Source organism: Mchenga conophoros, linkage group LG18 (assembly GCF_057382185.1).
Source record: "Mchenga conophoros isolate Kocher_MC1m ecotype Shallow Benthic linkage group LG18, M_conophoros_male_GT1.1, whole genome shotgun sequence".
Lineage (NCBI taxonomy): Eukaryota > Metazoa > Chordata > Actinopteri > Cichliformes > Cichlidae > Mchenga > Mchenga conophoros.
In genome coordinates this window covers 21,583,440-21,598,362 of record NC_140543.1, presented here as the reverse complement: position 1 = coordinate 21,598,362, position 14,923 = coordinate 21,583,440, and the positions used below count along the sequence as shown (strand labels likewise).

General features: G+C 42.5%; 1 protein-coding gene and 1 long non-coding RNA gene across 3 annotated transcripts; one reads left to right on the top strand and one right to left on the bottom strand.

Moving 5' to 3' along the window:
• Positions 1-742: 742 nt before the first annotated feature.
• LOC146553694 (uncharacterized) lies at positions 743-1,428 on the bottom strand. 2 transcript variants are annotated; one of them, XR_014889565.1, is made up of 3 exons: positions 1,112-1,276; positions 915-1,026; positions 743-834 (listed from the first exon to the last, which is right to left on the bottom strand). It is a non-coding gene; the product is annotated as an uncharacterized LOC146553694 (long non-coding RNA). The 2 variants fall into 2 exon arrangements; XR_014889566.1 differs by lacking the exon at positions 743-834 and adding an exon at positions 1,301-1,428 and having other exon boundaries at positions 852-1,026; positions 1,112-1,224.
• Positions 1,429-1,517: 89 nt separating this feature from the next.
• On the top strand, positions 1,518-13,743 carry LOC146553693 (uncharacterized). The gene is made up of 4 exons (XM_085255248.1): positions 1,518-2,056; positions 2,187-2,342; positions 12,468-12,560; positions 12,914-13,743. The coding sequence occupies exons 1-4, from the start codon at positions 2,048-2,050 to the stop codon at positions 13,232-13,234; spliced, it is 579 nt and encodes a 192-aa protein (XP_085111374.1). The 5' UTR covers positions 1,518-2,047; the 3' UTR covers positions 13,235-13,743.
• The last annotated feature ends 1,180 nt before the right edge of the window (positions 13,744-14,923 follow it).

Below are 14,923 nucleotides of genomic sequence, written 5' to 3'. Positions count from 1 at the left end.
AAGTTATTTTCCGACTGATTTTGCCTTCCCTCAGCCTTGGTTGTCTTTGAGAGCATAATGACAATGAAGTGTAAGGTGCTTGGTATGTTTGTTAATTGCCATTTGGTCCCTTGTAAGTTATAAGTGACCTGTATAAACCTCATATTCTATCAGTTGATGGTGGTGGTGTACTGCATCTGGTGCAGCCTCCTGTTGAGCCAGACCAACATGCAGTTGTGAGTAATACTCCACAGATTATATGAGTTTACAGTAGAACAGCAATGTTGTCTATTTCTTTACTACAGGAAAATAATGAAGAAACATTGACAGCTGTTACAGAGGAGGAAGCAACAGAGACACTTTATGAGGTTTATATCTTTTAATACTTTGTGTACAGGAAATACAGGCGACCAATAAAGCCAGTTGAACAAAAAATCTGTTTATTCTTCTTTCAACATGTTGAGGTGATGGGTCAAAAGAAATGATTGTGACATATGGTGTCTCTGACTGCTCTTCCATCTTGTATGTCCGTGGGAGGGTCAGGATGTTCATGGTTTGGATCACTGCTGATGTCTGGTTCAGAAGGACAGTGTTCTCCTCTAATTGTGGCAATGTTGTGAAGAATCACACATGCCACAATAATGTCACATGCCCTTTCTGGGGTGACCCTGAGTCTTTGCAGGCACTGGAACCGGGCCTTAAGCATTCCGATAGTCATTTCAATTCTGGCTCTTGTCCTGCAATTAGCCAGATTATATCGCTGCTGTGGGCCCGGTTCAGGGTCAGGGTAAGGGGTAAGCAAATAGGGTAAACATGGATACCCCCTATCACCAAGCAAGTAGCCAGTGAACTCTCCTAAGACAGAAGGATACACTTCAGTTCAAATGTCCCTGAAGCAATTGGTCTTTATATATTTTAAAGTATTCTCAACTCACCATGTCCAAATTTTGTGCTCAGTGTACATTCACGGAATATTTGTGAGTCATGGACAGAGCCTGGCCACTTGGCTTCCACATTTGTGATAATGTTGGCAGCATCATATATGATCTTCACAGTGCAGAGAACACAAATTAGCATCCATTACTATAATGAAATAATTTGTTAGTTTGACATGCTACAGGGAACTATGTACCTGTACATTAATGCTGTGGAAAGACTTCCTGTTCACATAGTCTCCTTCATTTACTGAAGGAGCAATGATTGGAATGTGAGTGCCATCTGTACAGCCAATCACGCCTGGGAACCCTGAAAATAAATGTGCAATTTAAGTAGTAGTCCAAGTATCACCACATCATACATTAAGTTTTGGTCATCCTGATACCTGCAATTTTGTGGCATCCCTCTTTGATAAATCTTGTGGGTCTGTGACCGGGGAACACCACAGACGAGTACAGGAGACGTTTCAGTGCAACTGTAACATTCCTGACTGCCCGACAGACGGTAGCCTTGGAAACGTGCTCAGCGTCACCAATATTATATAGAAAGCTCCCGTTTGCAAGAAACCGAAGTGCAATACAAATAATATGCAATGAACTGAGAGCATGTCCGCGATGTGTCACATGCGTAATATATGGCCTGAGGATGTTATCCAAATAAATTATAGATTGTGCTGAGAAACGGTAACGTTCGCACAGAAAATCATCAGGAAATGATAAAATGTCCAAACGCGCTCTGATCACTCTCTCCCGGCGGAGAGCTCTGCGGAGAATTTGGGCTTCACGATCTACTGGCTCTTCAAGGAAGTGGCACGCCATGTCCGACACTTCCTACTGTCAGGTTTCCGACAAAGGGGCGGAGACAGTCAGGGTTAGTTGTAGTAAACCTGCTAGGGGGCAGGTTAGCTTCACGGAGTGTGTCGTCATAGTGACTCACTCAGGCTGCAGCTGAACTCGCTTTGTGAAACCGAAAACCCAGAGTTTTCGTTAACTCAGGGTATACTTACTCAGTTTTTCCACTAAACCGGCTTCCTGAAACAGGGCCCAGGACCTTCAAATTCAGGAGGAAAGAGGTTGTGGATAAGAAGCCTGACATCAAGAACCTCTTGGAAAGATGGCCAGGTCTATTTCAGATGGAAGAGGTATAATTTTAACTTTTTTGTACTAATGCCTTTTATCATAGTTTGGAAATGGGAAATATATGTTTTGACTTTTTCTTGTTGGAAGTTGGTCTTTAAAAAAATGTATTGTACACTGTCTACTCATGTACAGATTAATGCAGAGTTTCTGCGGGTTACTGCAGTTCCCCTGCTAACCAGATTCATGGCCCAGCTGGACAAGCACTCCCCACAGCTACTTAAAATAATCAGAAAGAAAGGAGGGACAACCAAAGCAAAAACTGCCATAATCCTAGAGTTTCTTGATCAGGTAGGGTGTATATAATTAACTATTAACATGACAATTAGCATTTTAACCCCTGTATCTAATGAGAATTTGTATCCTGTTACAGTTTTATTTTGGTAACGTCAGTGATTATGTCTGTGACCTTTAAAAATGTTGAAAGGAAGTGTGGGCTTTGTCCTTGAATGAATGAAGAGATTTATTGTCATTATGCAAGTACAGAGCACATGTAACCCATATCAACTACTCCCTGTCACATGACCCACGTCAGCTGATTTGAGGTCCCTCTTCTGATTGGCTCCTTCCATGTCGCGGCAACTCTGAAAACCGGCTGTGGAGGGATACTTCCGGGTTCGACTCCTGCTGTGGCTGTGAGCTTATGGCATTTAGAGCGGTATTGGAAAACAAAGCGTTTTCTCCCCTCAATTCATCTTTAAACTTTAAACTCAGCGGTAAGTGTCCTTAATATCTTTCAACCTTTGGTTGTCAGTAACCAGCCGATCGTTTTCGCGATTAAAAAATGACTTTGTGCGGCAGCGCTCCCACCGCAAGCAGAACTCCGGTTCAAAAACCGCTGTTTTTGAACACTTTTATTTACTTAAGCATGTTAATGGGCTTACTTTGAAACAAAGTGCGATTGAAAGATTATTGTTATGTGTTGCCTTGAATTCGGCTATGCTGTCTGTTAGACAGTTGTTTTTCTTTATTGTTGTTTTTGTATTGTTTGTAGCGAACGCTACTGGAATGTATAGATTAAGCTACGTAGCCAAGATGATTAATGATTTAACTGTTTTACATTGATTGATGATGATTTATGATTTGCATTGTTACCTAGACTTGCAGAAGAGCATATTTTTTTTTACCGGTAAACTGAATTGAACTTGATGTGCTAATGGACATTTTTCTGACCTACAGGTCAGGTTTTTTTTCCCTCTTTGAATTGATCTTCTTCATATTGAAGTGGCGAGCCGGTAGGACCATTCTTTCTTTTCCCCCACTTAGCCGTCTTTGGATTACGGACATATTTCCCCCTTGTATGAAGCTGGACCCTAAGGAGGAATACCTTAAAAGTGAGCTTTAAAAAGAAAAGGACCAAAAAAAGGACTCTTAGCAAAAGGACTCTTGCACAGAAAAATCACAGCACTGATTTATTATTTAATTGTGGACATTTACGTTGTGTGTTGTGTTAATTATTTTGTTCCATTTCCCCTTTCCCCTATTTATTCAATATATTTTTGGTACAAGACATTGCAGTTTTTGGTCTCATCATTCACACCATCTGGGCTCCATAAAGAACAATTTCTTCTGCGCGTCAGTCAGTAAATTCATCCATTGACATAAACTAGTCCTTAAATAACTTAGCGTTACACGTGGCGAGCCAGCCAGGAGCCTGATGGGTGAATGAGTGGGGTTTTTTTGTGTTATTTGATGTAATTTGATATTCAGTATTTTCTGTGGTTTTGATAAGGTCCGCGACAAGAAAAAATGAAGTTTATTCAGGAAAGTGGGGTCAATGTTGCACATTCTGTCATTGTTTCTGGTGCCACGAACACTGAGAAAGATGAGGAAATTCTTGATTATTTGAAACAATACGGTCGTATAAAAACGGTTATTTTCGTGGATGACGCAAATAGTGTTTTTTACAAAAACCTGATCGTTGAATATTGTGATAGTTCTGCGTTAACTGCTCTTAATACGGTTTTCCCATATACTCATCAGTCAAAGAATCACTCGGCTTTGACTTTTTGTGTAAGATCGCTTGCCGCAGAATGCACAGCCACAGGAGGAGTCAGGACCCCTGCAGATTACCTCGGCGAGCTCAAGCAACTTGCACGCCGCAGCGGCAGGGATTTTCCAGATATTCTGCGGGAAATGATGGGACAAATTAGTGAGCATCTGGAAGGAATCGAACAAGACAGTGACTTAGAGGGAGCCTGCATCATCTCTGCCTGGCCAGCAGGGGTCGTTGTCTGGACACTCCGCAATCCCTGAGACAGCTACCAGCAATCCCTCACCTGACCAACAAGGGTCACTGCCACATCCACAAAGATTTTCACTGTCACAGACTGAAATGAACCCCCCAGAAATACAAAAAGTAGTGGTGGAGCATGTTGTAAAAACAGACACCGTACCTGCATTCAGACTTCGTCCTTTCTCTGGGAAGATCCCCAAACCAGCCAACGAAACAGATTATGAGACCTGGAGATCTCACATTGAACTGCTGTTAGCAGATCCAAATTTGGCACCTCTACAGATCACTCGTCGCATCCTTGAAAGTTTGCTACCTCCAGCAGCAGATGTTGTGAAAGGGCTGGGCTCAAACACAATTCCATCCATCTATTTAAAAGTGTTGGATTCTGCTTTTGCTTTAGTACAAGATGGTGAAGAGTTGTTTGCTCAATTCCTGAATACGTTACAGGACCCGGGTGAGAAACCCTCTGCTTTTTTGCAACGTTTACAACTCACATTGAACACTGTGATAAAAAGAGGTGGTATCTTGTCTTCAGACTTCAACAAACATTTACTCAAGCAGTTTTGTCGAGGATGCTGGGATAGCGATATCCTAAACAAACTACAGTTGGAGAACTTGAGGAGCGATCCCCCATATTTTGCAGAGCTCCTCCTACTGCTTCGAACTGAGGAGGGTAGACAGCTGGCCAAGGAGAATCTCATGAAGAAGCACCTAACTGCATCCAAGCCTCGTGCCGCTGTTCATTCGCAGAGCACATGTGCTTGTAGCCATTCAGACACCAAGGCTATTAATGAGCTGAAGCAACAGATGCAGAAACTGCAGAGTCAAATGGCTGCTCTTCTCTCACAGAAATCTCAATTCTCCAAGCCAGCACCACCTCAACTCAGATCAGCACAACAGCAGTGCAACCAGTTCCCGGCCTAGAGCAGGCTACTGCTTTAAATGTGGAGAGGATGGGCACATGTCAGCAGGATGCGCCAACCCTCCGAACCCGACACTGGTTCTGAAAAAGAAGAAACAACTTGAAAAAAGACAGCAGGCTTGGGACAGCAATCACAAATCGTCAAACTAGAGGCAGTCTCTGTGGAGGGACAGACGGAGGCTGCAGTCGACCCATGTCCCAGTTACAAGCAGGATAGATATTCCATCACATTGCCTAAAGGACTCATTGGAACCAGAAGCACAGCACAGGTCACGATTGGAGGAACTGTATTCAACTGCCTGTTAGACACTGGGTCTCAGGTAACCACCATCTCTCACTCCTTCCACCATGATTATCTTTCTGACCATGAAATACAACCTCTGAAAAATCTCCTGGAGATAGAAGGAGCAAATGCCCAAGCTGTTCCATACCTTGGTTATGTGGAGCTGAACGTCACTTTCCCTCCCGACTTCTTGGGTTCCACCACAGCTGTTGACACACTTGCCCTGGTAGTTCCTGATGTCCAATCAGCTCAACAGCCGTCAATACTGATTGGTACGAACACTCTGGACTTGGCATATGAGAAAGCATTCTCAGACCAACAACCCTCCATTCCAGCGCCACATGGATACAGAGCGGTGCTGAAAATCCTTGAGCAACGATACAGACTGGCCAACAGTAACCATCACGGAATCATCAAGCTGCACACTGACGGACCACAGACCATCCCAGCTGGAAAAACTGTTGCCTTGGAGGGGTTAATTTGCGGACGCTGCCTCCAGGCCGAGAAGGCTGTGTTGGTGGAACATCCGACTTCGTCACCTCTGCCAGGTGGCTTAATGGTCCCGTCTTGTGTCATGGATTTCCCTTCTCACCAGCCATACCACTTACCTGTGGTAATCTGCAACCAGTCTGATCATGATGTAACCCTCCCAGCCAAAGCCATCATTGCGGAGATCAGTGCCATTCAGTCTATTCAGTGTCAGGAAAGGAGTCATGACAGTATGCCTCCTAACCCTGTGACCTCTGGGTTCAACTTCAACTTTGGTAACTCCCCCTTAACACCGGAATGGAAGAGTCGTATTACTGAGAAGTTAAACGCCCTCCATGATGTCTTTGCAAAACACGACCTTGACTTTGGGAAAACCAACAAAGTGAAACATCAGATCAAGCTCTCTGACCCTACTCCCTTCAAACAGCGCCCAAGACCAATCCATCCTCAAGATCTGGATGCGGTGCGCCAACACCTGAAGGAGCTGGTTGACTCTGGGGTCATCAGAGAGTCAGAGTCACCTTTTGCATCACCCATTGTCGTGGTGCGAAAGAAGAATGGGAGTGTGCAGCTCTGCATTGATTACCGGAAACTAAATCTGCAGACCATCAAAGATGCATATGCATTGCCAAAGTTGGAGGATACTTTTACAGCTCTCTCTGGATCAGAATGGTTTTCAGTCCTTGACCTTAAATCTGGTTATTATCAGATTGAAATGGAGGAGGAAGACAAGAGCAAAACAGCATTTGTATGTCCACTTGGATTCTATGAGTTCAACAGAATGCCCCAGGGAGTCACAAACGCACCCAGTACCTTCCAACGACTAATGGAAAAGTGCATGGGAGAAATGAACTTGAAAGAAGTCTTGGTCTTCATTGACGACTTGATTATTTTTGCACCAACGCTTGAAGAGCATGAGAGGAGACTACTGAAAGTCCTTCACCGTCTGAAGGAATTTGGACTCAAGCTCTCAGTTGAAAAGTGCATGTTTTTCCAGAAATCCGTTAAATACCTGGGGCATGTTGTGTCAAAGGATGGTGTGCAGACAGATCCAGATAAAATCGAGACACTTAAGTCCTGGCCGATTCCAAAGAATCTTAAAGAACTTCGCTCTTTCCTGGGTTTCGCAGGATATTACCGTAGGTTCATCCAAGGCTACTCTAACATCGTTAAACCTTTGCATGACCTTACTGCTGGATATCCTCCATCACAGCGGAAACTCAGAGCCACCTTCAAGCGAGAGCAATATTTGGATCCTAAGGAACCACTTGCCAGTCGCTGGACTCCTGCATGTCAACAAGCCTTTGACACAATTATCAAAAAACTCACGACAGCACCAGTACTTGCTTTCGCCGATCCCCAGAAGCCTTACCTTCTCCATACAGATGCTAGTTCTACTGGGCTTAGGAGCTATTCTGTACCAGGAGCAACAAGGACAAAACCAGGTGATTGCTTATGCGAGTCGGGGTCTGTCGAGGTGTGAGTCCAAATATCCAGCTCACAAACTGGAATTTCTGGCTCTCAAGTGGGCTGTTACGGAGAAGTTTCATGACTATCTCTACGGCACCAACTTCACTGTCATTACTGACAGCAACCCACTCACCTATCTACTTACCTCTGCTAAATTAGATGCCACCAGTTACCGTTGGCTCTCTGCTCTTTCTACATTTTCATTCAAAATCATGTACAGATCTGGTAGGCAAAATCCAGATGCTGATGCTCTCTCTCGCAGGCCACATGGAGAACTCTCCAATGACCAGATGTCCCAAAAGGAGAGGGAGAGAATTCTCCGATTTGCCCAACATCATCTGGATCAGTCTTCCTCAATTTCCATCGATCAACACACAGTCAAGGCCCTTTGTGACCGGCAGCTCGTTTATAGTATGGCTGAAAAGATGTCCACCACCGCACTCATCCAGTCACTAACTGCCCATGCCGACAGTTTGCCTGACAGCTTCGTCAACGACACTCAGTTTGCACCTCCTGTTGTTCCTCAGCTGACGAATGCTGAAATCGCTGAGAGACAGAGGGAAGACCAGACCCTGAGGCATGTCATATTGCTGCTAGAGACTGGGGAAAGCCCACCTCCCGTCTTGCGGGATGAACTCCCAGAACTGCCCCTTCTACTCCGAGACCAACATCGCCTGGAGCTCCAAAACGCCATTCTCGTGAGGAGGAGGCAAGTTGGGGACCAGCTCTATCACCAGTTAGTGTTACCTCAGAAATTTCGGGCTGAAGTACTGTCAGAACTGCATGACCAGATGGGTCATTTGGGCATCGAACGTACTCTTGACCTCGTACGTCGAAGATTCTACTGGCCAAAAATGGCCAATGATGTGTGGAATAAAGTGAAGACATGTGAGAGATGCACCAAACGAAAAGCCTTACCTGAAAGAGCGGCACCCCTGGTGAACATTCGAAGTTATCGACCTCTGGAACTGGTTTGCATGGACTTTTTATCACTGGAACCCGACAGGAGCAGAACCAAAGACATCCTGGTAATAACAGATCACTTTACCAAGTACGCTGTCGCTGTCCCCACTCCAAACCAAAAAGCAAAGACTGTCGCCAAATGTCTCTGGGACAGTTTTCTGGTTCATTATGGTATCCCAGAAAAGCTCCATAGTGATCAAGGACCAGACTTTGAGTCACGCACAATAAAAGAACTCTGCAAAATGGCTGGAATTCACAAAATAAGAACTACACCATACTGCAACTCCCCCTGACTTCTGCTCCGCGGCTGCTGGGCGAGCCCTCATCTGGGACTCTCCTCAGCTCTTACTGGAACAGTGGCGCGGCTGCCCCTCTGTTGGTCTTCCATGGTCTCTTGTGTTCTGGGGGCCTCTGGATGTCTGGAGTTTTGATCTCCTCCATACCTGCTTCACACCCTGGAGGACGGGGCTGTGGCCCCCCCACACTCCCTAGCAGATCATTACATGGAGAAACCTTTGGAATGCAAGCATGCTGATCCACACAGGTATGCACACATGGGTATTCACAGACGCGGACTAAAGCTTTCTTGGCTGCTGCCTCAAAGCACACTGCGCTGTCTATCTTGCGTGCTGCACAATATCGTTTATTATTTAGTAAATATTGATATCTATGACTAGCTAGTTTATTGTGATGGTGCTTTGTTTTCTCTATTATTATGTTGCTCTTTGTTGTTTGCTGTCTCCTCTGTTTGTTTTTTTTCTCCATACAGGTGACCCAGGAGTTCTTTTTTTTTTTCTCTCTCTCTTCCCCCCCCTTCTCACCGTCTCTTCTCCCCTTTGGTTTTCTTTCTCTCCCCCTCTTTCTCTCATTCATTCCCCCTGTCCCATTTATTAAAAAAAATAAAATAAAAAAATGACAAAGGATGAACTGAAGCTCTGCCATCACGTAATGTCGCATACTGCTGTTTCTGATGTCATTTAAAAAAAAAAATTTAAAAAAAAGAACTACACCATACCATCCACGAGGAAATCCAGTCGAGCGCTTTAACAGAACACTCCTGAATATGCTCGGAACACTCACCACAGAAGAGAAAACTCACTGGAAAGATTTTGTTAAGCCCTTGGTCCACGCATACAACTGCACCCGGAGTGATGTTACTGGCTACTCACCCTATGAGCTCATGTTTGGTCGACAACCTCGCCTCCCGATTGACCTGGTCTTTGGACTGCCTGTGGACGGCAATCAACTGACTCATTTGCAATATGTCCAGAACCTGAAGTCAAATCTAGAAAAGAGCTACAAAATTGCCATTGGCAATGCGGAGAAGCTCATGGAAAGAAACAAGAGCCGTTTCGACCAACATATCACCCCCTCTGAACTGGACATTGGTGACAGGGTGCTGGTACGTAATGTAAAACTCCGAGGCAAACACAAAATCGCAGACAAATGGGAACCAGACATCTATGTGGTGGTAAAAAGAGCAGAAAATCTTCCAGTGTACACTGTCCGACCGGAGAACAAATCCAAGCCGATTCGTACTCTACACAGAGATCTCCTATTACCATGTGGATTTTTGCCGCATTCCACTCGAACCAACCGAACAACTGTAAAACCAACCAGGAAGCAGTCATTCAACCCTTCTGATGAGGACTGTGCACAACCTCAGTCAGACGATGAGGATGAAATGATACCGCATCAATGGTATGATCCTGTATCAGAGCCTCTGCAATTCACCACTGTCCACAATCTGCCAGAACCGTCATCCGCCGTTCCAGCCACTGAACCTTTACCATCTGATACACCAGTCTGTGAACCTGCTACGCTCCCTTTGCCTCCTCTTGAGCCAGCAGAGAGCAAAACCCCTGACTCATAAACCCCTGTCAAGGAGGAAGCTCCTGATACTGTGGAATCAGAGGACAGTCTGTCCTCTGCTGAACCTACCAATGTTGAATTGCGGACTGAGTCCAGTATGTCCTCTGCTGCTGATCTACCATCTAACTCTGACACCTCCAGCTCTGAACTAGAACCTCTGAGAACATCAACTCGGACCAGGAAACCTCCGGACCGGTTACAATACTCTACGCTTGGTCAGCCCATCTTGAAGAGTATTCAGGCACTAGTCCATGGCTTAACCACTGCCTTTACTCATGCACTGGAGGATGAAGAGGACCATCTGCTTACTGCCACTGAACAACCTGTCATCCGGACCCAACCACCATGTACAGGGACGTACATGAGATTGAGGGGGGAACCTGTAACCCATATCAACTACTCCCTGTCACATGACCCACGTCAGCTGATTTGAGGTCCCTCTTCTGATTGGCTCCTTCCATGTCGCGGCAACTCTGAAAACCGGCTGTGGAGGGATACTTCCGGGTTCGACTCCTGCTGTGGCTGTGAGCTTATGGCATTTAGAGCGGTATTGGAAAACAAAGCGTTTTCTCCCCTCAATTCATCTTTAAACTTTAAACTCAGCGGTAAGTGTCCTTAATATCTTTCAACCTTTGGTTGTCAGTAACCAGCCGATCGTTTTCGCGATTAAAAAATGACTTTGTGCGGCAGCGCTCCCACCGCAAGCAGAACTCCGGTTCAAAAACCGCTGTTTTTGAACACTTTTATTTACTTAAGCATGTTAATGGGCTTACTTTGAAACAAAGTGCGATTGAAAGATTATTGTTATGTGTTGCCTTGAATTCGGCTATGCTGTCTGTTAGACAGTTGTTTTTCTTTATTGTTTTGTATTGTTTGTAGCGAACGCTACTGGAATGTATAGATTAAGCTACGTAGCCAAGATGATTAATGATTTAACTGTTTTACATTGATGATGATTTATGATTTGCATTGTTACCTAGACTTGCAGAAGAGCATATTTTTTTACCGGTAAACTGAATTGAACTTGATGTGCTAATGGACATTTTTCTGACCTACAGGTCAGGTTTTTTTTCCCTCTTTGAATTGATCTTCTTCATATTGAAGTGGCGAGCCGGTAGGACCATTCTTTCTTTTCCCCCACTTAGCCGTCTTTGGATTACGGACATATTTCCCCCTTGTATGAAGCTGGACCCTAAGGAGGAATACCTTAAAAGTGAACTTTAAAAAGAAAAGGACCAAAAAAAGGACTCTTAGCAAAAGGACTCTTGCACAGAAAAATCACAGCACTGATTTATTATTTAATTGTGGACATTTACGTTGTGTGTTGTGTTAATTATTTTGTTCCATTTCCCCTTTCCCCTATTTATTCAATATATTTTTGGTACAAGACATTGCAGTTTTTGGTCTCATCATTCACACCATCTGGGCTCCATAAAGAACAATTTCTTCTGCGCGTCAGTCAGTAAATTCATCCATTGACATAAACTAGTCCTTAAATAACTTAGCGTGACACACAACTACAACAAAATTTTATTTTGGAGACACATTTTCACTCTCACTCGCCAGATACACATACATACATATATACGTATAAACTTTTATTTAGGGACAAGAAAGCATATGCCGCTTTTCCACCGACAGAACACGGTGTGGCTCAGTTCACTTTAGCCCCCTGCGGACGCTTTTCCACCACCTTTACACCTGATTGGCCCGGGTGTGTGTGGTGCCCACGTGATGTGATATAGAAGCGCTCCCACAAAAGGCTTTAAAAAAACCTCCCAGCAACCATACTCCATTGACTTTGGACCATGGCGACTTCCTCCACAAGAACCAAAAATCAAACCAATCAAAATAAACCACAGACAGAGCAAAGTACAAAAACACACATATATCGCGATTGTTGTTGTTCTTCGGGCTGTGACGTTGCGGACAAAGACTTTTGCGCGTGACTTTTCATAGCCAGATGGGTTCGCCCCTGTTCCCAGTTACGTCCGCTTTATGTTTCCACCGCAACAAGCGAGTTCATCCACGCTAAACTGAACTGCTCTCAAGCGCACCGTGTCGATTTGTCGGTGGAAAAGGTGCATTAGTCACCTTATGAGGATAGAGAGGTGAAAGAAAATTCCTCTCACGCAGCATACTCTCCATATTGCATAGTAACAATTTTAACTGTTCCTGCAGGATGCTGATGCTGACATTAGGAGGGAGTGTATACTTAAATCTCTCATTATCTACCTTGGAGAATGTGTTGAGGACTTGATAAAAGAATACATGGTATGTCCATATCTGTTCTGTCTCTACATGAGACGCAGTCTCTTGATGTAAATTTGACAACTCTGCTATTAAATGCAGTGATTAATGTAGGACAGCAACGATTAATCAACTCATCAAGTTAATATCTTAGGGTTCTGTATTGTTTTCTTTTTTTTTCTTGGGCTTTGTGGAACATTTATGAAAATGTTCCACCATTGATTATGCAATTCACAATCTGATTAGTCAAATAATTGTTCTAATAGTCTGTGACCAAACAACTATCAAAATAGTAGTTTATTATGGTCAAAGATTTATCAGGTGTGCCAGACTTCAGTTCTTCACTTGTACATTTTTGTTCCATATTTTACCTCAAGATATCCCAGAAAGATGAAGCTGAGGAAGAGCTGCAGAGTACCACCATGGCACTCTTCGTCTTCAGGGACAACTCAAGCCTCCTACATCAGCCTCGAGACATCAGGATAATCATTGATGGTGTGGAAGTCCTGAATGAGTTGCCTTCTGTGGCAGCTGGAGTGGCAATGGTCTTTGGACTCTGTTATGCTCTTAATATGGAATATCCACGAGGATTCAGGTTCACCTTTGAGGCTCTTCAAAAGATTCTGATGGAGCTTGACTTTAACAAGATGACCTCTAAGATTCGCAAACTTAATTGTGAACTTAACACTGCACAGTAGTGTGTTTGCATGCATGTGCATGTGTGCTTGGTTATTTTGCTTGGTTGGCCTGCAGTGGTATTCTACATTCAAAAATTATAAGAACACCCATTTGAAAGGGAGATTTAAGTTGATTTCATTGATACATGTTTAGATTTTTTTTTACATTGTACAGGCACAGTGCACATATAAACATTTTTGAGTACTTGCAAATTGGTTTAAAAAGAGTTTTTATAATGGTTTTATGCCAGTTTTAGACAGGTTGCAGGTTTTATACCAGTTCTAAAAAGATTGCAGGTTTTATACTGGTTTTCAAAAGGTTGCAGGTTTTATAAAACAAACATTTCTCTAATCATTTCTGTCGTAGCACTAAATCTGTATATTACTAATCCTCTCTATTGATTATAGTTAAAATGGTTTGGAACAATAAATAATTTTGAAATAATTGGTTGGCCAACTGTCTTGTTTTTTATAGGAAATGCAGAGCATTTTCGAACTGAAATAAAATGAAATGTAAAAAATATAGTTTGAATATATGTAAATCAATTACCTGGCTTCTACACAAACATATTAGTTCATGTTAATTTGGTTCGATGCGAATACATTAGCTTGGTTCAATAATTAAAATATGGTTCTATGTAAAAAAATCAATTTGGATCAATGCAAAATTTAAAGTTTCAGTCAAGTCTAGTAATATTGTTTATATCAACATAAAAGTATCAGGTCATATCAAGTGACTCAATTTGGATTCTATGAAGTCAAATATTTTGGATGTGACAATTGGACATCATTTTTTTTTTTTATTTGAATAGGGTTATTCTTTTTACAGTGTAGTAGGCTGTCGAGCCTATACAGCTTGGAGTAAGACAACATGCATGAAGAGGATGATGTGGACAAAATACTCATTTGCCTAATAATTCTGCACTCCCTGTAAATAATTAAATCATAACAACTAATTATCCAAAGGTAAGTAATGTATACTATTTATCCACATTAAATATATCAAGTAGAATGATATATAACTGAATAAAACAAAATACAAAACAAATATTGTAATAAAAAAACATAAAATACCCCCCATGAAATAAAATACATTTAAATTTAATTGCAAATATTAAATAACTGTAAAATTTACAATGTGGTTTTGCACATTTGCATATTCAAATTTACTCATGAACAAAAAAACATAAAAAATAAAAGATCCTCATACAGTTCATTCTTAGGTTATCAGTATAAATGCTCTGAAGTTTGAAGAAAAATTGTTCACGCATAAAATTATAATTTAACAAATATGGTATATTTTAGGTGAAAAAAAAACATTAAACAAGAGTTTGCTGGTGCTATTGTACTGATCACTTTTACTTAGATGATTTTATTTTTTGTTTACAGAAATCGTTTCACTTTCTCATTACGGATTGACAAAGCCAGAAGTGTCAAGTGTTTGGATAACCAAAATGAGCAGAATTGACCATATGTGAGAAATGAATGTCTGAAATAATCGTTTGTTTTTAAACTGTTTATCCAGCCAGGAGTTCAGTGGGACTGCAGCCAGTCCTAGCTGACAATCGGGCAGGACCCACTTCATGAGCCAAAAACACATCAGCTACCACACCCACACAATAATAATAAAAAAAATTATCAAACATTAGAATAACATTTAAATTAAAACCAATCAAACTTTAAGTTTAAAACAAACAAACCACAGCACCG